General features: G+C 33.8%; 1 protein-coding gene across 15 annotated transcripts in view; it reads left to right on the top strand.

Moving 5' to 3' along the window:
- The window catches only part of PMCA (plasma membrane calcium-transporting ATPase 3), a 75,158-nt gene that overhangs the window by 39,053 nt on the left and 9,369 nt on the right, over positions 1 to 26,736 (top strand). For 6 of the 15 annotated variants that reach the window (XM_066302353.1, XM_066302355.1, XM_066302351.1 and 3 more), the window contains 16 exons: positions 11,462 to 11,632; positions 11,748 to 11,942; positions 12,773 to 13,062; positions 13,111 to 13,321; positions 14,482 to 14,517; positions 15,070 to 15,464; positions 15,524 to 15,766; positions 15,820 to 16,061; positions 16,120 to 16,564; positions 17,528 to 17,722; positions 17,775 to 17,981; positions 18,034 to 18,232; positions 18,291 to 18,502; positions 18,556 to 18,707; positions 18,766 to 18,901; positions 23,935 to 26,412. In XM_066302353.1, the coding sequence (XP_066158450.1) occupies positions 11,476 to 11,632; positions 11,748 to 11,942; positions 12,773 to 13,062; positions 13,111 to 13,321; positions 14,482 to 14,517; positions 15,070 to 15,464; positions 15,524 to 15,766; positions 15,820 to 16,061; positions 16,120 to 16,564; positions 17,528 to 17,722; positions 17,775 to 17,981; positions 18,034 to 18,232; positions 18,291 to 18,502; positions 18,556 to 18,707; positions 18,766 to 18,901; positions 23,935 to 24,240 (3,621 nt within the window). In that variant the 5' untranslated portion in view covers positions 11,462 to 11,475 and the 3' untranslated portion in view covers positions 24,241 to 26,412. Of the gene's footprint in view, positions 1 to 5,221; positions 5,369 to 9,427; positions 9,447 to 11,322; positions 11,411 to 11,461; positions 11,633 to 11,747; positions 11,943 to 12,772; positions 13,063 to 13,110; positions 13,322 to 14,481; positions 14,518 to 15,069; positions 15,465 to 15,523; positions 15,767 to 15,819; positions 16,062 to 16,119; positions 16,565 to 17,527; positions 17,723 to 17,774; positions 17,982 to 18,033; positions 18,233 to 18,290; positions 18,503 to 18,555; positions 18,708 to 18,765; positions 18,902 to 22,012; positions 22,089 to 23,934; positions 26,413 to 26,736 lie in introns of those variants that run through there. The other 9 variants (XM_066302362.1, XM_066302359.1, XM_066302350.1 and 6 more) reach the window with 7 other exon arrangements.

Here is a 26,736-nt window from a genome sequence, read left to right as displayed (position 1 = left end):
TTCCCTAAAGCAGCCACTCTGTGTATGGGGAAAACGGGAGAGTCCCTTGGACGAGGTCTACATTTCGTAGTTAATTTTAAAAAATTTATGACTACTTAAATTCTACAAAAATTTAAGTGAAGGAAAGTACTAAAACCATAAATACATTGATTGGCTCCTACTGCTTTTGGGTAACATAACACCACATTCCGCTTGAATGCTGCACAAATCATAATTTATGCTCAAGTTTAGCTCGAGCTATTATTATTTAGAGCGTTTACAGAGAAAAACAATTTATCTATTTTGTTTTAAGAGATGGTGTTAGAAATCGGTAACAAAACGGGAATAAAACTATTTAATTTCCCAATTTTGCCGAACTAAACATAAATATACACTATGCGTTTAGTTTGGCACATTTTCAGAAGTAATTTATTTGAGGGTTTTAAATCATTCTAGGATATTTGCACGCACGTTCTACGGTGCTTCATTACAATGTTTGAAATTTTATTTGCCTAACAATTAGTGTACCTTTGAGGTGACCCATAAATACCTATGAACGAAATTGGAGAACTGGAAAATAATGTTGTTGAAATAAACGTAAAAGTACACTGACTAAGAAAATGACTTACTATTTTTTCACTTCTAAATTTCATTTTAATGATTATTGACTGACACCTACATCCGCAAGGAGACCAGCTTTGTCGAAATGTTCCACGTTTTTTATGAATAGGTGTGAAAATATTTACTAACAAACATCTTACATATTGCGAAATAATTTAAGTTCGCACAATCACTCCAACAATAATTTAAGACACAGCAATACAACTTGTTTTATATTAAGATCTGGACTTAAGTTCAAAGCAATATTATCGTATTCTCGTTTTCTATTATTAGTTTCATTTCACAGGGCTTATGCTATTTTATAAATTAAGAATTACAGAACTGGAAGGGTTTTGCTGTTACTGTATAAATAATCAGCCATGTTTTATTCGTTTCTTAGTAAACGACCCTTTTACGAAAATTGGCATTTAATAAGAGTTTCATTAATAAATATTCAGTGCCCCATGAAGAGATCATACACATGGGGAAAGAAAAAGGGAGAAAGCGGAAAAACCCGCTTCTGATTAAGTCGATTTCATTTAATTTCGTTTTCTTTATTCACTGGCTTTCTTGTTTGTAAAGGTTTTTGTTTGAGTAATTTCATTTTCGGCCCTATTTGAAAATTTTCTCCTCGTCTGAGGTTCGTTAACAGACATTTATTTTGGACCGCTTTCTTTGAACAGATTCAGAAGCACCCTTCTTTGAGGCGTTCATAAAAATGGATGCATATCTAAATAAGGAACACGTGTACAAAATAAAAATTAAAACGTGTGCATTCGTACGACCATTAGAGACTTTCCCGCAAAACGTGTCATTTCGCTAAAACGACAGTTGTAAAATACACATTTACGTTAATTAAATGTAAATACAATGTATCTCTGGAAAATAATATTAGAAACATTTGCTAGGTGAGACAGCTTATAAATGAAATCAAGAAATAACATCTCTCCATACTTTCTGCCACCAATGTAGCCCTATATAAAATAACTACAGTGAACATCGAATGTAACAACGGTGAGGAAACTGAATAAAAAGGGTCGTGATATTCGGTTATCGTTACATCAAGAAATGTTTTTTTTTATGTTTAAAAAAAACAAAGATATTTGTTGAAAAGATTAAAAACTATAACAGATAAATAATAAAATGTAAATAATTTAATATAATTTCTAACTTATTTATATTTACGTACGTATGGTAAAAATACATTATTTATTTAAAAATGTTGTAATTCTTTTTTGCTTCTTGCAACGAAGGTAAAATAAATCACTTCAATTTTTTTCTCTATGGAACCGATATCACTCAGCAGCCTATTTGCAGGGCCTCTACAATTGATGGTGGTTTAAAATCTTCACCACCTTCAGAGTTTTCATCACTTTCTTGCATGGTGAGCACTTTATTGGGAATTTGTTTGAAAGATAAGTCACTGTTTTTTAGTCAAGGTCAACATTTACAAAATCAACCCACCATTCATCTAATAATTGCAAGCTTTTCTTTTGTGATCACAAAAGGCACATCATCTTCTTTTTTAAAATCATTATTTCTCCTTGTTTCCTCCTCAGTTAGAGGAATATCGTCAGCGTCTTTAAAGTCGTTAGTTACTGGTTCTAGTTGTAAACCTGCATGTCTAAAACAATTCGCGATTGTTTGAAATGATACCCATGTTCTGTGCTTTAGATTTCATTGATATTGTATCCAAAAGATTAATAGCATGCTGTTTGTTTTGCTGATTTCTTTTCGACTATTTTGATTCATTGGAGCGTTCTAAAATAAACTTTCATTGGTCTTATGATATCCCTGATCAGTCGGCTACAGAATTGATGTGGTATTTGGTGGGAGATATTCAACGTTTAAATTGTCTAAATTTGATATATTTGAGTGTGCTGAACAATTGTCTATCAAAAGTATTTTTTTATGTATTTTTCTTTAATTCAGTATCCCGGCCTCACAAAATTTTTATAATCACGTCTGACGTCATCCAGGCTTTTTTATGAGACATGTAGGACACAGGTAACAACTTAATATTCTTGTAAGAGTGAAGGTTTTTTGATTTTCCAATAATAACTTACGTATTTCTGATTGTGCGATGTTGGTAGCAACAAAACATGTATCTCTTTCCTTGGATAATTTTCCACTTGTACACTTCTCTCCTTCAAATTTCAGTGTTTTGTTCGAAATCATTTTTTAGAAAAGATCTGTTTTATCTACGTTAAAAATTTCGTCAGTCTGGTAACTTTTTTGAACTTCTAGCCATACAGTTTTCTGCCACTGTAACTGGTACACTAGCATCTTTAGCACCAATTTTCCATACACAACGTTATGTCTTTGCCGAAAACGTTCAATTCAACTTTCTGAGCATTAATATCCCAGACCTTTATTCATTATTTTGGCAAACTCTTCCGCTTTAGTCTGTAGTATTGGGCTACTGATTACTAATCTTTCACTTCTTTCCTTTAAAAACTACTTAAATAATGCTAGATGACTTAATATTCCTTAGATTGGACAACTTAAGTCTTTTCTTTGGCAATAAATTTTCATTGAACGAATTCTTGATATTTTCTCGATTTATTCAAATTGTAGAATGCGATAAGTGCAATTGATTTGTAATGTTATTGTTGTTTTCACCTGCTTTAAGTTTGAAAATTATTATATCTTTCTCATTAATGAACAAAGCTTTTGTTTCCCGGATTCATTTTTTTTAACACAACAAAACTACAATAAAGCAAATAAGCTGAATAAATACAATGAGCAGTCTCTAATTTATATAGCTCCGTTTATAATTCAGCAATCTTCCCGAGAACTTCTATTCTCTCTACACTCTTCTATAAAAAGTTAATTTCTTAGTCATTTACACACACAAAATACAAATGAAAATATCGACACATAAAAAGCTCAGATTCTATAGCTTAAATCAACAAACCCCTTTATCACAGTTTTAATTGCTTAGTGTAGGTAAATGACTCAAGGAAATTGATTTTTTGTGTATTTATAGTAATTGCAATATAAAGTCGCCACTGCCAGCGTTCAGTTAGAAATTCCACAAAAACAGACCGAAAGTTAAAAAAGCGGTGTTTTAGCAGTTTTACATACAAATTACAGAAAAACTATAACCAGATATAGGTGTGTCAAATATATGTATATGTTAAAAACCAATTTTGTGGGATTTGTCTATAAAGCCGCTGAAGGCACTGCTTTTTCAAAATTTCGGTCACTCTTTGAATTGCTTTTCAAAGAATGCCTACATTATCGACTTTATACTACAATTACTATACTATATCCCATAGCGACAGTACACATGGACAGAAAAACTCCAAAAATTCCTATTTTGCCAACGTTAAAAGTTGTTTTTTCTTTTATAATGGGGTATATCCAAATCCAATCAAATGTTCGAATTTCCGTCGTTATATGCAACTTGTTATAATTGACATCGTGATTCACGACTTTCACTGTATGTGAATTTTATGAAAATTTCTGGACTAAGAGCTAAACTACAATTTAGTATATTATTGACAATATAGTAATACAGCGTGGTATGGTAACGCATAAGATTAGTTATCTCTAAACATTAAAGTCAACAGGCTAAATGATGTATACCGTTCTTATTGTTAACAATACGTTTAATTTGCGTTAAAACCGTGTAGGAACACTTATTTAGTTTATTCGTCATTCTAAAGTATAGCCCTAGATGTTTTACTGCTAATTTGAATTGCTTTTTGCGTAATATTTCCCGCCCTTCACTTATTACCAGCCAATCACCCCTGGTTAATTAACTCTAATGGCATACAGTTGCTTAAAGTAGCTTAACACAAAATATGTCTTGAATACCCTTCATTAGACAACCATTCTCGAAATTTGCGCACATTTATACTCCTCTATTCAACCTCGTTTATTGACATTGAATTAAGGTATTATAATGAAGATCAATTAAAACATCTTTTATTAAGAATAACTGCTTTTAGTAGAGGTTCGATACGGTCCTGCGGTCGACGTTTAGCGGCTATCGACCTGTCCGTGAAGCCAACGTTTACTGTGAACCGAATCAAAATAATGTTTTCTTTCTATAATCTATTCTAGGAACTGAAAGTCGATAATACTGAAAGTTATTAATTTAGGGCTTCGGTGTAATGAAACAAACATTTCTTGGCAACTTTCTACTGTCCCGAAAATTCAAAAGAATCACTCTTTTATACCTTGAATATCCTACATAATTTGATTTTTATTGACTAAAGTGAAACCTTTAAAAGTTGGAGGTCAAAGGGAGATTAGGTTACTAGGGTTAGAAACAGAAATATTTTACACTTTTTTTGTTATTTTTCTCTTGGGTTTATGCGAGACAGAATTATAACGCAGTCTTATTTGAGTTTGCACTAATATTTATTACTTTATCTACTATTTAACTAGTGGTAGTAAAAAATATCCAGGTTTACAACAACCTCATTGTACATAATGTCTGCCTAATTTTAACCGCGATTTACGTAAAAACCTTTGCTGGTTTCATAAACCGATCTTAAACCCCAATAACACTAAAGTGGCCTAATAAATTGTTGGCACTTAAAAACACGCACTTTAAGTTTTTCGACTCCATTTGTTTAGCGGAAGTGGTTGGCGTACATCCTTCATTTAAATGTACAGCTAACCATGTAGTGAACATATTCTTTGGGATTATAATAAAGCCACTGGCGAATCAAAACGTGTATATTTCCAAATGCATTAGTGTGTATATATGGTAGTTTTTTGGTGACTAATTTGTGCCTGATTTGTTTTATTATTTCTGGATAGAGGCTCATTGAAGGTAGGTGACTGATTCTATCATATCCTTATGAAAAGCATGTTTCCCTTGCAGGGTATTAATCTCGAACTCAGTTTTTATGTGTTTTACAAAATCTTGGTATCTAATATAAAGGGCAATTAAGTAAATACCCAGGCACAACCCAGCAATTTGTACCTTTTTGTAAATTAAGACCCAGGAGACTACGTTTATACAGAGAATTAAATTGGTTTTGACTTTATTGTTGCTATAGTGAATTATTGAATATTTTACAAGTTATTGATTCCGGCTTGAGTTTCAAAATAAATTTTTTTGGTTTTCAAGATCAATCAGCAGAGTTTAAACTGAATCTGAGTTTATTACTCAAGGGTTCCATTGCTTGCATAATTTTGAATGTTAGATTGAAAACAATTATGATATGTTTTTAATCCTACTGGATGGAAATGTAAATTGAGCATATACAGATATCCTCTTAATTATTGCATTCAGCAGAGGATGTTCTGCCCAATCTCATTAATTTCATCGGAGTTATCGAAAATTAATGGAACATTGTTTTATGTATGAAATTTTCTAACCTCTGGAAAAATCATTTCAACAGATATATATATATATAGGGTGTCCCACAAGTGTTTCATTATATTTCAGTAGGTAATAGTACATTGAAAAATAATATGACTCCCTATATAAACCATATTCCAATAATGCTTCATTAAGAAGATACAGGATGTTAAACTTTACTTAAAAAATCTAACTTTTATTGATATATTCAAAACCGTTTGAGATATGTAAGTGAAATTTGGCATGTTTTGAGAGTTAATGTAGACGCATTTATTTATGCAAAAGGGCTATTTTTCGTTTCACCAGTGACGTGCGTACGGACACTTCTCAGCACATTTTTAAAGAAAAACATGGTGCGCCACTGCTTTTTATCAAAATAAAAATTATTTTTAGAAGTTTAATTTCATTTAGAAGAAAAATGCTCACTTGATTCTTTTTCGTCCGACATATCGTTTGCCAATAAAAAATTGAATACCGTCTATATGCACGATATTCTCTAAATGGTTTTAATAATATTAAGTTTGTTTTAAATATTATTTATTTGCTATAACATTATAGAAATTGTTCAAATTGGTGGCCATTTTGTTCAATACATAATTGAGCTCGCCTGTTCATTGATACTCTGATACGTTGAAATATTCCAGGTGTGTTTTAAGTTTAACACCCTGTATCTTCTTAATGAAACATTATTGGAATATGGTTTATATAGGGAGTCATATTATTTTTCAATGTACTATTACCCACTGAAATATAATGAAACACTTGTGGGACACCCTGTATATACAGGGTTATTCACGCTATACGGCTCGGAATATTGTGGCCAAAATACGAGGTTTTCTAAAAATTTTTCTTTTGGGTTATATGGGGATCTATTATGGCTACTTTTTAAAATTATTTTCATATTATACAGGGTGTCCCAAAAGTGCTAAAAGTATCAAAGTTGTGTTTTTTTAAATGGAACCCCTTGTATATTGTTGCATTTTTGGATTCTCCGATCAAAATAAATGTGTGTTTTAATAAGGTTTACAATACCTAGCACTTACGGTTTTTGAAATAATTTAAATTTTGTAAAAATTTGGCCTAATTTTCATGTTTTAACCACTTAAGCAGTATTTAAGTTATGTAAGCGTAATTTACAGTGTAGTGTAATAATGGATCATACTTTATATCCCTATCATGAAAAACTTGCCAGCTTATACAGGGTGTGCAAAAATTAAAACTATTCAAACGAGGACTTTAAGTGGCTATAACTGGATTAATTTAAATGCAATGCCATATTTTTTAACTTACCAGGATATGTAGTTTTTAAATACCCATCGAATGGTACTAGGATGTTCATAGCTAAGTCTTCGCGTTTTTGCAGAATGCACTAAATAATGGCTCCTTGCGCCATTTGGCGTCTTTTAGTTCAAAGTTCCAATGTATCTCGTTGCCTATGATACTTCAAAATATCAGATAGTTAATTTAGTTTATTTTTTAGTTTAGTCTGCAAAGGTACTTTTTTTCTAGAGTGTGTAATGTACCCTCAGGCTACGCCTATGCCTATGAAATCCGTCCGATCTATTTGCACTCGTTATAACACACACGCCTTAATCGGTAAAAACTAAAATGATCTTGACATTAGAGAGGATTTTTAGAGTAATAGAAAGTTTATGGGATTCGGGGTAGCTTAAATACCCAATCAGGGGATCGGTACCCATTAACAGGGTCAATCCACAGTTGGTAACTTTTTAAATCCTTAAACCGTATCTTGAGACAAAGGCAAAAATTGAGAATTTACGGGAAATTGCAGCTGTAAAGATTTTGACCAAATATGGATGAATTTAGATCTTTGTCTTGATAAGGATAAAAGAGTGAAAGTTCCTTTATGCAGGGCAACCCTTACAGGAAGAAAATGGGTTCCCAACATATGGTCATCACGGACATAATCGGACGGATTGCAAAGGCATAGGCGTAGCCTGAGGGTACATTACACACTCTAGAAAAAAAGTACCTTTGCAGACTAAACTAAAAAATAAACTAAATTAACTATCTGATATTTTGAAGTATCATAGGCAACGAGATACATTGGAACTTTGAACTAAAAGACGCCAAATGGCGCAAGGAGCCATTATTTAGTGCATTCTGCAAAAACGCGAAGACTTAGCTATGAACATCCTAGTACCATTCGATGGGTATTTAAAAACTACATATCCTGGTAAGTTAAAAAATATGGCATTGCATTTAAATTAATCCAGTTATAGCCACTTAAAGTCCTCGTTTGAATAGTTTTAATTTTTGCACACCCTGTATAAGCTGGCAAGTTTTTCATGATAGGGATATAAAGTATGATCCATTATTACACTACACTGTAAATTACGCTTACATAACTTAAATACTGCTTAAGTGGTTAAAACATGAAAATTAGGCCAAATTTTTACAAAATTTAAATTATTTCAAAAACCGTAAGTGCTAGGTATTGTAAACCTTATTAAAACACACATTTATTTTGATCGGAGAATCCAAAAATGCAACAATATACAAGGGGTTCCATTTAAAAAAACACAACTTTGATACTTTTAGCACTTTTGGGACACCCTGTATAATATGAAAATAATTTTAAAAAGTAGCCATAATAGATCCCCATATAACCCAAAAGAAAAATTTTTAGAAAACCTCGTATTTTGGTCACAATATTCCGAGCCGTATAGCGTGAATAACCCTGTATATATATATATATATATTACTGGATGGGGCTGGCCAGTTACAATTACACTATGAAACTTAATATCACTTTCTTTCAATATAAAAGATCGACACTTATAAACGCGCGTTGACTAGTTAAAAATGATAATTAATAGAGGAACATTTTTTCCGAGAAGTTAATCCCCACTATTTGCTAACACGACATTACTGACATTTAACATTCGTCACATTTGCAATAAATTTAAACTTCTGGTTTCTACTTATTCTAAAGTTCGTCACTTATTTTTCCAATTAAAGACTATTAATATAATTAAAAAAATTATTTGAAATTCCAAAGAAAGTAGATCCGTAAGTTCTTATTGATTAATACATTTACTGATTTAGGATTCGTCATTACCCTGAATCAGTTGTACACAACAACAACAAAATTATTGCGATATTATTCTAGTAATTATACAATGACATAATAACTTTATATATAAATACATCATGAACATATCTGCGGCTGCCCCTCTTTTTTACTTGATTATGATTCATGCTTGTTTGAGACTTCTTACTACTATTACAGTTTTAAATAATTATGTGTAAAAAACGACATTGTACACCTAAAATCAGTAGGCGCGTTACACGAACCTCAGTGCAAACAATACAATTTTTCAGCGTTCTAGTGCTGCTCCTGCTCGATTGTTGTTGTATCGTGTGAATGGTGCTGAGTGACAGATGTTTTTGTGAATGTGGCAAAATCTTAACCTAACCTGTAAGTTTTGTTTATGAAATATTACTGATTTGTGCAAACTTTAAAAAAATTAAATTAACAGTTTTTATTGGTTTATCAGGTATAAAATATAGTTTTTAACAGGTAAATTTATTTTTTTATTATAAATACAGAAGGAATCAGGAGATTTGGTTTAGTAGCATATATTTTAGGTCATCTTTGTGTTCTTGTCTTACTTGATTAGAAACTTTTTTTGTGAAAAATATTCTAATCCCCATTCGTGTACATATTTGAAGTTTATTCCGGTGTGTTTCGTTCATAATTCGATAGTAAAGCAAATTCAAGTATTAAGGCATATGAATTATATCTATAAATTATGACTTTGAAAATCTGGTGAGTTAGAATAATAAAAATCATATTCTGGTCTTTAATACTGTAAGGATCACTGTAATATTAACATGCAAACGCGCTGTTTTTCTACTAGGTGAACATTTTTAGTATATTAAATAGTTATTTTTATAATTCAAAGTCAGTGATCTATTTTTTTTAATACTATTAGCATTGTTAATGTTTAAAACTAAATGTTTGTCCAGAATTCTATAATATCCATTGCCTTTTAGGCAGATTCTAACATAAAATTGTTCAATATGGCGAATCCCAAAATTAAGTTGCAGAGTTCTAATGGTATATTCTAAAGTCAGAAATAAGTCAAACAATTTATATAACCATAGATCTTCGAAAGCTTCATATCTACAATATGAAATATCATAATTTTAAAATATTTTCAATTTTTCCTTTATAACTCCTAGGATTTAGAGAATATTTACCTCAATTTAGAACTAAAGGTAACTCAGGGTCTATATAATCATTTATGTCAACTGATTGCAAGAACATTCACTCTTATTTTGTTTTAGGACCATTTCCTATATTACTTGATATTGATATGAATTACCAGTGGAAATTAGAACAACTGTTAGAGTTATGTTTTGGATAAATTCATCTGTTGTTGATCAGATGTTTTTTGGTTAATAACAAATGGCTTAATCAACAACATATATTTCCAATTCATTTCGTGCTGTCAGGTTTTATTTTAGTAATCACTTGTTATATCTTATGTGTGTCTACAATATGGGAGTTCTAGCTTCGTATAAACTTATTGGTTCAACATATACAGGATGCCCCAAATGTGTATATTGTAAAGTATGTTGGTGTCATATTGTAAAGAATTTCCTAGAAGATCAACATATTTCTTTATTATTGAACATAAGATCTAAATGTAGCAATATGGAAATTGAAGGTCTCTCAATATTATTTTTCAGTTCTTGACAATGTAATGCCCTAAGACTCATAGAAATATAAATTTTATCAGACAAAGCCACCAAATCAAATTATGATAATGTGCACAAATTATTCTGTTCCATTGACATGACAAATTCATGCAAGAAGTTTTTTCATTCGCGGTGCTTCATGTTTATAACCAACTCAAAAGTCCATTGGCTTCTAGAATTTTGGCTTTATTTGAATTCATATTTAGTAAGTGAATTTTGCATTATTTTTCCTATTCAAATTTCACATGTATTTAAACAATCACCATCAAATTTGAGTCAATTATTTCAAAGCATAGGTAATTCAGAGTAAGATTTTTTTTTTCATTTGTAAACCAGGGTTTCTCTTATTTGTGAGTAGTACTTGTAGACTAAACCTTTAATACAATGTACTGCCTGATGTTATCAATGAAAAACCGATCATATTAGGTACATACTTTAAAATGAAACCAACTGTTATCATTTTCGTATTATTGTAAAACTTAATTGTTGTTTACTTAAGGGTATCTCAAAGCTCTTAGTGACATTATGAAGATGTATACAGTGCCCTGTGACGTCTTTAATAACGTCATTAATAGGGGCTCATTGCGTTAATGGATCTCTCAAAGATTACACAAGGCGTCAGTAGAAACAGTTAGATTACATCGTCTTTCCAAAATTTGTAATCATTTTAGTAAGATTAACTCACAGTTGAAGTTATGTGCTGGTGTTAGATAGTAATAAAAATGATAATATTGGACATGTTGTTGGTTAACTAAATTTTGTTATAAGTATTACAATTCTGTAAATCTTTGTAAAAATAAAATTCCTTGAATTGAGTTATCTTAATTTCAGAACTGCAGTAAGAAATGGCTACGATAGACGGCCGTCCCGCACAATATGGAATCACCCTCAAGCAACTCCGGGACCTCATGGAACATCGTGAGCAGGATGGAGTCCAGAGAATACAGGATCTGGGTGGGGTACAAGAAATATGTAAGAAACTATACACATCCCCTAGTGAAGGTAAGCGTTAAGTGTCATTATTTTTATTTACTAATTTAAAACTCAAATAGACATGACCTATCATAACGAGTTTGAAAATCTAGTACATTACATAAACATATTTGATTAATTTCAGGTTTGAGCGGATCACAAGTAGATTTAGATCATAGAAGAGAAACATTTGGTTCCAATTCAATACCCCCCAAACCTCCAAAAACGTTTTTACAATTAGTTTGGGAAGCTTTACAAGACATAACGTTAATTATTTTAGAAGTAGCAGCGATAGTTTCTTTGGGTCTTTCATTCTATCAACCACCTGCAGATGACTCTGGTAAGTTTTATTCTGCTGTGTATTATACTACGTATCTGTGAATAATTAAACCACCATTTGTGTATTTTTTTCTAAAAATATCATTGTAGAGTATTATTCGCGAGATAAAAACTTTTATGAGTTTAAGTGTATAGTCAATTATTTTTATATTTATATATGCTATGTAACACCTTGGATTTCTTATCAAAATACTTGTGCGTGAGCACTCATTCATTATAGCCGTAAAAGTGTCAGTAATTAATAAAATATACTTTTAAGTTTAGTTTCCTACGAATTAAATCTTGTTTAATTGACCACAACATAAAATGTGACATTTAATTCTGAGTTTTATACAGAAGCTGTCTGATTTTAATTTTGGCCTGAAAGAGAAAAGTGATTCAATTAAATCCATTTACGGGCAAGCACTGGAATGTACCTAGTCTAAATTATAATTGGAATCGTTTATATATGGTGTCCCTAAATGCATCATATAACTTAAAAGAGAGATTGACGATAAGGTGAAAATAAGTGTTTCTGCGAGATGGTGTATTCTTTCGGATTCATTCTTTTCACAATGAAGGACGAAGATTTGCCGAAAGTGTTAATTTTTCTAAGTTAGATCCATACTTTATCACCAACAACTTTTTTGGAGATCTTCACTGTGTGTTATAAGAGTTTCAATTTCATACTTATTGCGGAATTCTTTTTTAACTTTCACCTTATTTGTCAGTATATTTAGAAGATCATTGTATATTAAAGTCGCTCTTTACTTACTAGGTAGACTAGTAAAAATTAATTATAGGTATAATTGTGCAGTTCTAAAGTTAATAGCTCAGTTTCTTTCTTTACAGAGAATGAATTCGATGATGATGAAACAAGCCATGGGTGGATCGAAGGTCTCGCCATTTTAATTTCAGTTATAGTTGTAGTGTTAGTGACAGCGTTTAACGATTATACTAAGGAAAGACAGTTTCGCGGTTTACAAAGTCGAATAGAGGGAGAACACAAATTTGCAGTTATCAGAGGTGGAGAAGTCAAGCAGATCCCTGTTAGTGACATAATTGTAGGAGATATTTGCCAAATTAAATATGGTGATCTTTTGCCTGCGGACGGTATTCTTATACAATCCAACGACCTTAAGGTATGTGGTGCCAATATTAAACATATTTGCAATTGAGCCCTTCTTTAGGTGGATGAGTCATCTCTTACTGGTGAATCAGATCACGTGAAGAAAGGAGAAAACTTTAATCCCATGGTCCTCTCAGGCACTCATGTTATGGAAGGTTCCGGTAAGATGTTGGTAACAGCTGTGGGTGTGAATTCACAAGCTGGCATCATCTTTACTCTCCTTGGCGCCGCTGTTGATCAACAAGAGCAAGAAATCAAGAAAATGAAAAAAGGTATGTTCTTTCTCATTCCATGCGCATGTCACTGTTTGAATCGTGACCCCCCCCCCCCCCCTGTATTTTTCCCATCTGTAAGGACTTCTCGTTTATATTTCTATCTCTATTAGTTTCATTATTTTTAAACTGTTAAATATCTGGGAAAAATAGACTTTTTTAAATCCAGAAATCAAATTTATGAGGCCCTGAATCTACATATTACTTTATATTTTAGAGGTTTAGTTTTTTTATCTCTTTCTTACGTTGACAAAAATCTATTTAACAGTAGAATTTTTTTTCCCTGTTGCTTTAGGGTTATTTTTATTCAGTTCTTGTCCTGTGAGAGTTCTTACAGATGATGCATTAAAGACAATTTAAGTGTATTACTGTTAGCTGCACATTTTTGAAATGTCTGTAACATTATCATATAGATTGTCTGTGACTCGCAAAGGGGGCTTATAAATTTTGTCAGCCATATGAAAGTGACTTTTGTTTCCATTTTAAGAGACTTTGAAAATTTAAGGCCCTTTTTCGTATTTTAATGATGTTATTATGCCCTGCCCTTCCCCCAATTTTCTACACTTACGTACGTGTATTTTTATGTCATTAATTGTATTGTTATTTCTTTTCAATCTTTACGAATTATTGCAGTTTAATAATAATTCTCGTTTAATTTTGCACATAAAATACATGTATGTTTATTTTTAGAATAGGATTTTTTATATATAGTCTTGGCCTAAAGCCACTTACAGTGTATGGTGCAAACGTCTCCATAAAAATTTTAGTTACTTCATTTTGTCTACTTTAATTATAGTTCACATATTTAAAATTGTTCTCACCACGCAGACAAATGCCCATTTGTCTATTGAAAAGATGTTATCATACTTTTCAAGATGTTGTGATATTTCGATATTTTGGCTCCAACGTTAAATTATATAATTGCCTAACATTGAAATATTTTTATTCTATTTAAATCAACTGTTTCATGAATCTCTTCATAAATGACCCTACTGCATATTGATACATTTAAAACTCAAGCATGGCCGAATATTGAAAGAAATTATTGGCCATATACTGTAAGATTCCATTCGTATTTTTTTTGTATTTTACCCATGTCAGGACTTTGGGAGTGTTTTTGAGATTGCTAATGTTCTCCTTTTGCATGTGTTTTTGTACAGAAGCTAAAAAGCAGCGGAAGAAGAAAAGTTTGACAGGTGAATAAATTTTCTCTATTTATATGAATTATATTCCTAAGAACATTGTTTGATTAACTTCTAATTTATTGAGGATATAGATTTAATTTTCGATTAACAATTCCACTACTAACATCCTTCCTGCATGCCTCTAATATTTTCTTTTATTTATTTAAGACTCATAAAATGTTACATGTTTCATGTTTACTTTAATTCTATGCTGCGATTTGATGATACATTTTAGAAGAGTGATTATTATCTTAAACATTGTTTTCGAATTTAGATTTTGAGTATCTTTTCTATTTCTATCAACATATGCAAGTTAAATGTCAAAAGGTACCTTAGTAAAACTGCATTATTGTTTTTGCATTTCAAATTAATTTAATCTTTTTAAAATGTCTGGTTGAAGTCATAATCGTAATATTTATTAAATCGTTTCATAACTATTTGTATTGGAATAAATAAGATTTCGTCTATTGGCTAGCAAATACGTATCAAATCGTGGTGTAAACTAATAATATCATAAATCACCCATGTCGCTTTTCAATAATTTTGAAGTTCTTATGGAAACAGGCGATGAGGAGAACGTAACCGGAAATAGCCACATGAATTCACCAGCTCCGGTGGCAAATAAACTTGACAACGCCCAGGATGGAAAGGAGAACCATGTGAGCAATGCACCTCCAGCGGAAACCAGTCACAAGAAGGAAAAGTCTGTATTGCAAGCCAAATTGACCAAACTCGCAATTCAGATTGGATACGCGGGTTCCACCATCGCCGTTCTTACCGTGGTGATTTTGGTTATACAGTTTTGCGTTACAACGTTTATTATCGACAAAAAGCCATGGAAGAACCATTATGCCAATCAGCTGGTTCGTCACTTGATCATTGGTGTCACAGTTCTTGTCGTAGCCGTGCCTGAAGGTCTACCACTAGCTGTAACTTTGTCCTTAGCTTATAGTGTTAAGGTTAGTCCAGACTATTCTGATTGATGATCACAGTCACTGACTCGTTATTTAATTTATAGAAAATGATGAAAGATAACAATTTAGTCAGACATTTAGATGCGTGTGAAACTATGGGCAACGCAACTGCCATTTGTTCCGATAAGACCGGTACTTTGACCACAAATAGAATGACCGTCGTGCAATCATATATCTGTGAGCAGCTCTGCAAGACTATCCCTAAATTCAGTGATATTCCCGCGCACGTCGGCAATCTTATCATACAGGGTATTGCCGTTAATTGCGCGTATACTTCTCGTGTTATGGTATGATTGTGATATAAATTATGCAGCTTGTATTTCATAAATCGTCGTTTTAGCCTTCTGAAGATCCCACTGAACTACCCAAACAGGTGGGCAACAAAACTGAATGTTCTTTGCTGGGATTTTCTCTAGCCCTTAACAAAAACTACCAAAATATCCGAGACGATTATCCGGAAGAATCATTCACCCGAGTGTATACATTTAATTCTGTTAGGAAATCCATGAGTACTGTCATTCCCCGCCGAGAGGGCGGGTATAGGTTATTCACCAAGGGTGCTTCTGAAATGATTTTAAACAAGTAAGTCCAGATGGCTACGCCTGTAGAAGGTTAATTTTAAATTTACAATCCTTTTTAGGTGTGCCTTCATATATGGTCACGATGGCCGTCTGGAAAAATTCACACGGGACATGCAAGAGCGGCTTCTTAAACAAGTTATTGAACCTATGGCCTGCGATGGACTTAGAACAATTTCCGTCGCTTACAAAGACTTTGTGCCAGGTAAAGCTGCGATCAATGAGGTTCACATAGATAACGAACCTAACTGGGAGGATGAAGATAACATCGTAAGCAACCTTACCTGCCTTTGCGTCGTTGGTATTGAAGATCCAGTCAGGCAGGAAGTACCCGATGCGATCAAGAAATGTCAGAAAGCCGGTATTACTGTCAGAATGGTTACAGGAGATAATGTTAATACAGCTAGATCTATTGCCACTAAATGTGGAATTGTGAAACCTAATGAAGATTTCCTTATTCTTGAAGGCAAAGAGTTCAATATGAGAATCAGAGATAGTTCCGGCGAGGTAAGTAATCGTAATTTCGATAGAGCTGAACATGACACATATATCTACTAAAGAACCAAATAATTGTGGTTCAGGGATGTATTTGTGAAATGCTGACAAAGCTTAGGGGAAAAGTTTCACTAGTAAAGCAGCCTCGGGCATGGTTGAATATTAAGTTTGTACTGCTAAATGTGTAGTAAAATGGATAGTGGCAAACGCTAATCAACAGTACCACTATAGTACTCTTTGTATTAATGTATTGATTGTAAGTTTGTTATAGGCATTTCTGCCAGTTGTTACTCTAAGGTCTAGGCTTATTGTTGATTACTTTACTGAAAATCGTTTGAGCGTCTGGCTAGAAATCGAATAGCTTTGACATGAAACCGAATAACTAATACAGGATGATGTACCGATCACAGTTGCATCGTGTGTACGAATATCGCTTAATTGCGTTAATACACTGAGTACCCCATATACGAAACCTGCACCGTTCAAGTTCGAAACTATACTTACGTCGATCTTATTGCGTTCATTTTCCGACTGGTCAAATAAAAAAGAGAAAAAATTGAATGTTTTTGGATAAACACCTTTTTATGGGCTGCACACTTTTATTTAACTCGCTACCTAACTTTTTGTGTTTAGTTGAGGTAAATGTTTTAGGATAAAAAGTTCGATTTTTCCATGCTTCTTATTTGGAAACCAGAAAAAAAATTGTACATAATTGTCTAACAAATTACAATATTAGATTTTCAGCACAGCTGAACTAGGTAAGTTATGGAAGTAACAAGGAATTTAATATAAAAAAAGTTGTAGTTCCTACCAATAGATGATAAGAAAACTTCAAAATGATATTAAACGATTTTAAGAGTACTGATAAACATTTTCCCACAGCTTTATAATCAGCTATTTGTGAAATATACACTCCACTTGAATCCCTGTAAGTCAAGTAGCATTTTCTTTTACCTTCCTCTTTCTCTTTTTTAGGTTCAACAACATCTCTTAGATAAAGTTTGGCCTAAATTGCGAGTGTTGGCTCGTTCCTCTCCCACTGACAAATACATCTTGGTGAAAGGTATTATTGACAGTACCGCAACTGACAACAGGGAAGTTGTAGCTGTGACTGGTGACGGAACGAACGATGGTCCTGCATTGAAAAAGGCGGATGTTGGATTTGCCATGGTATTTTTTTTGTTGTAAAAAATTTCACAGTTTAAGCGTACTTTTATTTTAGGGTATCGCTGGTACTGACGTGGCCAAAGAAGCTTCCGACATTATTTTAACTGATGACAACTTCAGCAGTATTGTAAAGGCGGTCATGTGGGGTAGGAACGTATATGACAGCATAGCTAAATTCTTGCAGTTCCAATTGACAGTCAACGTTGTTGCCGTTATTGTTGCTTTCATTGGTGCTTGTGCCGTTCAAGATAGTCCTCTCAAGGTATTTTTTATTAGTCTTGTAATAAATTGATTATATGATTTTTGTCGTTTAGGCTGTGCAAATGTTATGGGTGAACCTGATTATGGATACATTAGCGTCTTTGGCTTTAGCCACAGAAATGCCCACCAATGACTTATTGCTTAGGAAACCCTACGGAAGAACTAAACCTTTAATTTCCAGGACTATGATGAAAAACATCCTTGGTCAAGCCGTCTACCAGTTAACTATCATCTTTACTTTACTCTTTGTTGGTACGTCACAGTTTTTATGTCATTGAACATTCATATAACAGTTTGTTTGATAATAAAGGTGAAAAGTTATTGGATATTGAATCGGGACGAAAAGCAGAGATCGGCGCAGAACCCACTCAACATTTCACCGTAATTTTCAACTCATTCGTTATGATGACGCTGTTCAATGAATTCAACGCTAGAAAGATCCATGGACAAAGGAATGTTTTCGAAGGCATTTTCACCAACCCCATTTTCTATACAATTTGGATCGGTACTTGCGCTGCACAGGTAAAATTGTTATAGTTCGATTTGAAGAACTTGCGAAAATAATCATTTGTCAGGTGTTCATTATTCAGTATGGTGGGATGGCGTTCTCGACCAAAGCTCTCACGCTAGAGCAATGGTTCTGGTGCCTATTATTTGGCATTGGAACCCTTTTATGGGGCCAACTGGTTACCACTATCCCCACCCGCAAGATTCCTAAGATTTTATCGTAAGTTTAGCTTCATGTCTTTAGTTTGCATGTTTCAATTGTGCTTATGCCAACGAAGATGGGGCCGTGGTCATCCAGAAGAATATACAGAGGCTATACCGATCGGTGAAGAAAGATTCGATGTAGACTCCGACAAAAAGCCTAGAGCTGGTCAAATCCTATGGATTCGAGGCCTTACTCGGTTGCAAACCCAGGTGAGTGTTGTTCGTAATAGTTCTAGTAGACACATTGGTTAAATTACTGTAAAAAACAGCAGACAGAAAACGGTCGTCTTCCCTCAGCATAAGGGAATCCGATCAAGAACTATTATGAGTCAGAGCTTTCAATGTTTACAAAGACACAAATAATAAAGCCTCTGACCCATATGCAAGTGTAATGATATGAAATGTGTGACTGATTTGGAACAGAGCTCAATTTGTAGGGTTTCCATAGGTAAAAATAATAGACCAAGTTCAAATAAGGTCCTCCCATCTGTCTCATCCTTGATTTCCTATACCACTTTTCTCTTTTTTAGTCTTATTGACTAGCATGCGTGCTGCTTAACAGTTGACAGTGCGTGTCGCAAAATTAATCATTCATTTTTGGGTGGTCAACTCCTTAAGCACAAATTTTTTTCCAGTCAAAGAAAGGTATTTCAGAAATGGATTTGGTAACACTTGTATGGAAATTAAATAACATTCAATGACAAGAATTTCAAATTACTTGCCTGCTGCCATTAATAATTAATTATATTTATCTACAGTTGAATATATAGACTCTTCCTTACTGTCTTTTCCAAGATGGATAACCAGTTTCAAAAAATCCTTCATAATATCTGTTTGTATAAGTAAACAATCTAATGCTCTTGTAGTAAGTCAAGCTTATTTAGAATTGTAAAGGTTTTATGTTGTCCACCCAAATATTATTGTTCGCTTCTAGTTGTCAATGTGTTTTTGTAGCGTTCCTTTTTTAAATGTTTGTCAGATAGAATAACATTTATGCCTTGCAGGTGCAGCAAACCAGTTTTTAAATGTAGTTTTATTGAATTGTAACACCAGTTACTAATTAAAAAGTAGGCCAGCAGTGGATCTACTCCCGTTTCCCTTATTTCACATACTTTTTTGAGAGAGTCGGTGATATTTTAAATTATGTCACAGTGTGTTTATTTTCCTCTAACTCTCTTTTGGCTTTTAGATGCTTTTTACTTTATTATTTAAGTAATCGTCAGTCACGAACAGGGCATCAGATTGAAACATGAAATTTCGAAATAAATCCGTGTGAGTGACTGACTTCGCAAATTGCATGTGTAGAAAGTTCACAGATCGTTGTGGAATAATACCGATTTACACTCAGCCGAATAATGTGTAGTTGTAGAGTAGTAAATGTGCATGAAAGACCACCTCGAGAATAGTCCATCTAACAACCTTTGTTGAAGCTGCTGCTTTCCTTAACTGTCTGCCTCGTATAATATAAGCAATTCTCAAAGTAGCAGGTCAAAAAAGGATTGAACGAGAATATAAGCATCGTTTATTAAATTCGTAAACTTATGGCTGTGTTGTCTAAAGTTGCACTTTTTACACGAATCTGACCAATTGACGATATTGTTTCTGTCGCACCCTTACGTCCGTGTTTTTTATGGCCATGTCTGTTTCGTCATTCGTACGTGTCCCTCTATTAATGGTACTTTAATTCGTACCTTTTTTATATTTAACGTCGACGGACAATTTTTCATACGTAGTGCAAGGTAGCTAACTTAGATCTGGTTAAGATTTCGACCTAACTGTGATTTTGACCGAACTACTATGCGTCTAATACATATTTTCTACGCAGTTCTAGGATATCTGGATAAGAGTTATTGGGATTTGTAGGATGAATATACACTCACTGGCACTTGAAACGGAGCATCTTGAATTTAATTAAATATGTTCTTATAGAACTTTTATATTATTTATTCAACTTTCAAATATCAGTTTACAAATCGGAGGAAAATTAGTCTAGTCTCATCGTGTAAATTCAATCAAACGGAATGCATATCGAATATGTGGGGAAACACAATATCTATTCATTTTTTTCTGGACCACGTTGTGGCGAAATTCTGCATTTTTTCCCTTGAAGTCTGTCTTTCATGGCTCAAAAGTTATGAATTATTGAACCCTATGAGTAAGAAAAAAAGAAATTTTTATTATTTTATTTTGTTTCCTCTTATGTCGATTTTGTTGTTAGTGACTATCTTCTAATATCGATGATGCACAAGAATGCGTACATTCCTACCGTACACTAGTATTAAGTTCATATGCGCATCCAATGAAACATGTTTGGTACACGCTTGGGCTAAGAATGCCAGGTCGTATTCCTGCATCTTTAACCATTAGTTGGGTGCCACAAGCTCTTTTGGAGAAATGAAAATCTATTCCTCATGACGACATTCAGCATTTGATTTTAAATATACCAAAAGAATAGTGGCATTAATTGGGGGTAATACCCTTGATTAATTGTATTTAACGATTAATTATATAACATTTTACATACAAATCGTTTCAAATTTTTTCTAGACAGTTTTTTTTAATATTCTTTTCAAATAAATGTTCGTTTGCTATAAGAAATTTCTTTAGCTTCATTTGTGTTTGTTATAATAGTTATTAAATATCAAGGAACATTACAATTCAAAGTTTTTCATGTCGAGTAGAATTAATATATTCATGACTATAGAACGAGCCGAGGTATCAACAGGGTTCATAAAATAATCTACAAAGGATCCACTAATTAAACTCCTGATCACAACACTTTTCAGTTACAACTTTTACTCATAAAATGGTGTATTTACTAATTTGTCATAGCATGTTCCAAAGTTAGATTAAAAGGAGATAATTTTGTTTTACTTCCTGTATATTGGACATGTATTTAATTTGATTTAAAAATCTGAGAGAATATTTTAAATCATTTTCCTCTCATCTGTGAAAAAAAATTTGGAAATCGGACAAAAAATTAAAAAATTGTACAAGATTTTATTTTGTTAAAATTCGGTACACCGCCTTAAGTGCCGGTGAATGTAGTAGTAGTATTAGGTCTTAAACATCGGCTATGTTGGTACCTGATATTAGATAGTTTTGGACTAATATAGTATACAAGAAAATTAAAGAGATTTTCTCTATGCATAGGCCATTTGGTTATTACTTGAACTTATTCCGTGCACTTTCTAAATTACAGAATGCGTAACGTATCTAATATCTAAGACCAATAAACGATTAGTTCAAAATTTTCCAGTTTACAGCTAAGAAGGCATAGAATGCGAGATAAAAATAACCATATTTTTGTACGTTTAATAGCCAGCTGAAGCGATGAAAGAAACAGAGGTATAGGGAACCGTTGGGTGCCTCAAGCAAATTCCGCCACACAAAACAAGTATGTAGTTGTAGTAGGCCTTCTTTAGATGAACTGCGATTGCCGTCTATTTTGCACTTCTATACCATGTTAGTTGTTCTTAGAGCCGAAACCTTCCTGGATGTGTCTTGTCGCCCCTTACCCTGTACCTCGTTTAGTTATAGTGGTATCATTCAATTAATACGCCATATTATACCAAACATTACCAGACGATACTGTTTTACCAGCGTGCTGCCGACAACACAGCCAATTAATAGTGTTTGTGGTTAGGGATTGATGACTGTCAGATAGTTTCTTGGACTTTTTCGACTAAATTTCAATTATTCCCGCATTTGAAGAATTCCTTTTGTGGATTTCTTCCCTCCGGATTGGATGAAACGTTTGCTCTTTTAATGATCAAAATATTTTCTATTTATCTTCCGTATAGAAAATGGGCATTTACGCCAGTATGTGGACTTTAATGCTTCAGATCTAATACTTACAATTGCCTCTAGAGAATTAAATTGATTCAAATTTACATTGAAAACTGGTTGAAGTTTCGGGTAGACAACACACAATTAGCATTCAAATTAGATATTATAGCAAATGGTCCTGAACTGGAAAGTTTTAGACTGGCTTTAGTGCATTTTGATTCCGGTTTTAATTTCATGCATTAAAGGGGGTTAGAAGTTATTTAATTAGCTCAATAATGTAGGACTTAAACTAGAAGGTATTATTTCTCAAATAGTATATGGTCCATAAGAAGACCTACTCTAAAGATTTCTTGATTGAATACGTGTTTGAAGAAGTAGTCCAAGAATCTTTCATGTACTTGAGATCCGAGTATATATGTATGAATGTACCTAAAACGTATAAATGTCTGAATCTACTAAATGCTGCTTCCAGAACTAACGTGCGATCGATATTCTAACAAATGGCGATTTCTAGGGTGTAGTGTACGAATGCTAGAGTATTTTACCCTCTGCGCTCTTTCTTTAATCTGTCTCTTTCTCTGTCTTTTGGTTCTGTTTCGTTTACTTTTGAGACTAGAGGTGCCTGGAAATTGTATATAACTCGTCTCCCATCTCTAACAAAGACACACTTACATACCATTATACTGATTCTGAAATAAATGTATTATAAAAAAGTAAACACACTTCTTTAAATTTGCACTTTGGTTTCAACAAGCAACATTTCGTGTAACTAGTCACTTTATACTATTCTTGCTAAGAGTGTTTATATCTTCTCTTATTTCGTTTTTACTTATCATTTTGTATATACTGTGTTTACTTATTTTGTTTAATTGGCTTTGGTTTTGTATTTAAAGAATTGGCATTACCTGCCCTACATCGCAATAAACATTATTTTTGTTTATTGGCATTAGGCTGGATGACGCCAACACAGTTTAAACTATCACCAGATTTAAAAAAAGGAACGATATTTTTTTATTGGAAATTTTTTTGAGACAGAATATATAAAACAGTAAAAATACCCCTGTAATAAAGTGTGAATAACCGAGTGAAAGTACTTAATTATTAGTCTTGGTTTTTTGACCAACTTTAGTTGTTTGAGCACTTAGTTCAAGTGTCAAAACATCAAGATTCTTGTTTGGGTGTAAGGGCGGAGTAAGCGCAGCATTAAGAGATCTAGCTCAGAAAATTGGGACTTTTTGAGTGTGACTTTTACCGAAGCCTTTGACATTTATCAATAAATTAAGTTGCAGTTTGGCGAAAGTCATGATGGTTAAAAAGTAGTTTCAAGTATAAATATGGGTATTAATAAATGTCAAGGACGAACCGAAATCACAAGACCGGTTCGTCCGGAGCGTGCGAGCGTGTGCATGTACACCCGGCCCGCCTGATGAGACCCTGCTTCCCTGTGTTTGCAGTTGCGAGTAATCAGAGCTTTCAAGTCCACCCTGGAGGATCTAGAAGAGCGGCGCTCGGTACATAGTTTACACAGCTTACACAGTTTGCGCAGTTCGCGCAGCCACACCGGTCCCTGGCCTCCGCGGCCTCTCTCAGACATCACTTACATTGACGAAGATCCGGCGAACCCGGTGTCACAACGCCCCAAGGACGACCAGCGGCCCGTTCCCTCCCCAAATACCTTGCGCCTACCTCCCCACCACGCGCAATTTGCGCCCGCTGCCCCCGCGGATTTGCCTAAGCCAGTGCATGAAACGCGCATCTAGTGCTGTCAGTCTTGGCCGCAACGTGCGCATGCGCGTTCTCACCATGTCAAATACGACTTAACCCGCATGCGCACGTTATCGCTCGATGCCTCAACGTGGTGAATGCACGCGGTAAAACAAGTTTGTTCGCGAAGCGATAGCACGTTCACTCATACATATCTACACCAAACTTGTCTAAGTCTATCATCAAAATTAATAATGTCGCTTTGACAATCAGTCTATAGGAACACGCAATTTTTCTGAGGGCACTGATACGTATATACATATGAACACATCACTGATTTTCCAGTATAATACGATCTTGATACATATCCTTAAATTTAAACATTTTTTTACATTTATGGTACTACAAATTTGTATTCAAAATTTAAACTCCATTTCATTGTGTATGTTTTTTTATTCGCCCCTCCTGTGCCAGTCTTACCAGCTGTCACTGCCAAAAATTGCTCTGTGAATGAGTTGCTTGCACCAAACTAATATCTATTGTATTTAAGTGGTTCAAGTAAGTCCGTTATCGATGTATAATGTTCACATAGACAAGTATTGTAGGAATGCAGCAAAATTGAACCGATTGTGTGTTTTGCGAAAAGGAGAATTTAGTGCACGCCTCGTTTAGGCTTTAAGCGTTACGGTCTGAGACACCCCAAGCTAATGGACTAGTGTGTTTTTTTTGTTTTTTAGCAACTCCTTTTCCATTCCTACGTTTAATCCTATCTTTAAACATCACCAACCGTTTTCCTTTCATGGCAGTCAACACACCACCCTGACTTAATCAAGATTTAATAATACGACAATCTAAAGTTACATGAGATGTCGTTAAAATCTTTTCGATCAAACTACACAGTTACACCTATCCAAGTTTGACAGCCCGTACTTGTACACGAATAGTGCGATTGGCTGTGGGTGCCTACTTATTGTTGTTAGTTTTGAAGCTGGCTTTGGGGGTTGTTTACGTTCAAGTGACTTCTTGTACTGGTCTCAGGTTTCATAAAAGGTCACGCTATTTCTTTCCAAACCACCGACAGCGTAAAACATAGTGTCGTACTATTAAACTTGCTTGGGTGTATTTGGTATTCAAACTAGACCTATCGTTAGCTTTGTTAGTAAAGTAGCCATCAAATTTACCGAAACCGTTACTACATTGTATTATTTTGTAAATATAAATATTTCGTCTTTGATGTAGAACTAGCTGTATGTATAGCATTTTAGAGTTAGTACTCTCAGGTTAGTGGTAATGGAAACAATTGATATTTTATTTTTAAATTTGTTTAGCGCATGCACACTTTGCGTGTCAACTGTATTGTGTATCAAAAGGCCAACGACATATATATGAATCGCGGTGGATTGCCAATAACGGATATTAATTATTATCATATTGAGATTAAAATCTTTGCCAAAAGAACAGATAATTTTCAGTCATGTGCTGCGCACGGCTGTGTGGGTCAGCAGGCTATAATTACTTAATCATTCATAGCGTAGTTAAAAATAGGGACCTTACAGTACATATACATTTGTCTTTTTTCGCCACGCAAACTGCTCCATATACTAGACGTTCGCATGGCGGCATATCTGTCATTTTGCCATGCGAGCAGCCCCAACCCCCAGTTCCCCTCGTAACAACTTATAACAGGTGATAAAAAAAAAACAACTCGCAAGAGGCGGTGAAGTGTATTAGTGGGGCGTTAATTAAGTTATTTATCATCAAACATCTGACTGACAACAGATCAATTTAACCAACATATGTCTCTGATATTTCAACGCCTATTTGAAGGTTTTTAACGATCACCCTTTATAACGTGCAGTTTGGTTTAATACTCAGTACTCATAATAGCATATTTTTAACTTGAATTAACACCTGCGCGTAAATATACACAAGTCTTATTTTTGATTCAGAATTTTTAATCATTGACCTGGAAACTGTTCTTCACAATTTGGGTGTAGCATTGTGCATATTTACCGTGTTTTTTAGCGCTCTGTTCTCAATATTCGGCACTGAGCCATATAAAAGTTACACACGTTTGAGCTATCGTGTGTCTGTATTATCTTGAAACACATTTTTTTATCTACGTCTAATATCGTACCTTATATATAAGTAGCTCCACGTTTTCTTGTTATTGCAAAAATACAGCGGCTTGTGTATTTTCAAGTCAAAATATACGGGATGAAGTTTCTTCTTTTTGGTTTTATTTCTTTATAACCCCGTGCCCCATGTATTATTCCAAGCCGGTCTTGGCTGTCGTTCGTAGATCAGTGTTTAGTGACCAATATGTGTATATAAGGAATCTTAAGTAGATCGGTGCATGATAATGATAAATGTATTTTGGTGAGGGGTTGTAAAGAAATGAAATATCTAGGATTGGTGAGATGCATTTTGACCCGATAAATTTTCCTGGACTGACGACCTGTATTAAAAATCCAGACCTTTCATATGTTGCTTAATTCGTACTGCACGTTTTTATAGATTACTTTATGTGCAAAAAGATGTTTTATGTGGAA

This window comes from Euwallacea fornicatus, chromosome 3 (assembly GCF_040115645.1).
Source record: "Euwallacea fornicatus isolate EFF26 chromosome 3, ASM4011564v1, whole genome shotgun sequence".
Taxonomy (NCBI): Eukaryota; Metazoa; Arthropoda; class Insecta; order Coleoptera; family Curculionidae; genus Euwallacea; species Euwallacea fornicatus.
Note: the sequence above shows the minus strand (reverse complement) of the source record. Positions and strands in the feature narration are given on the sequence as shown.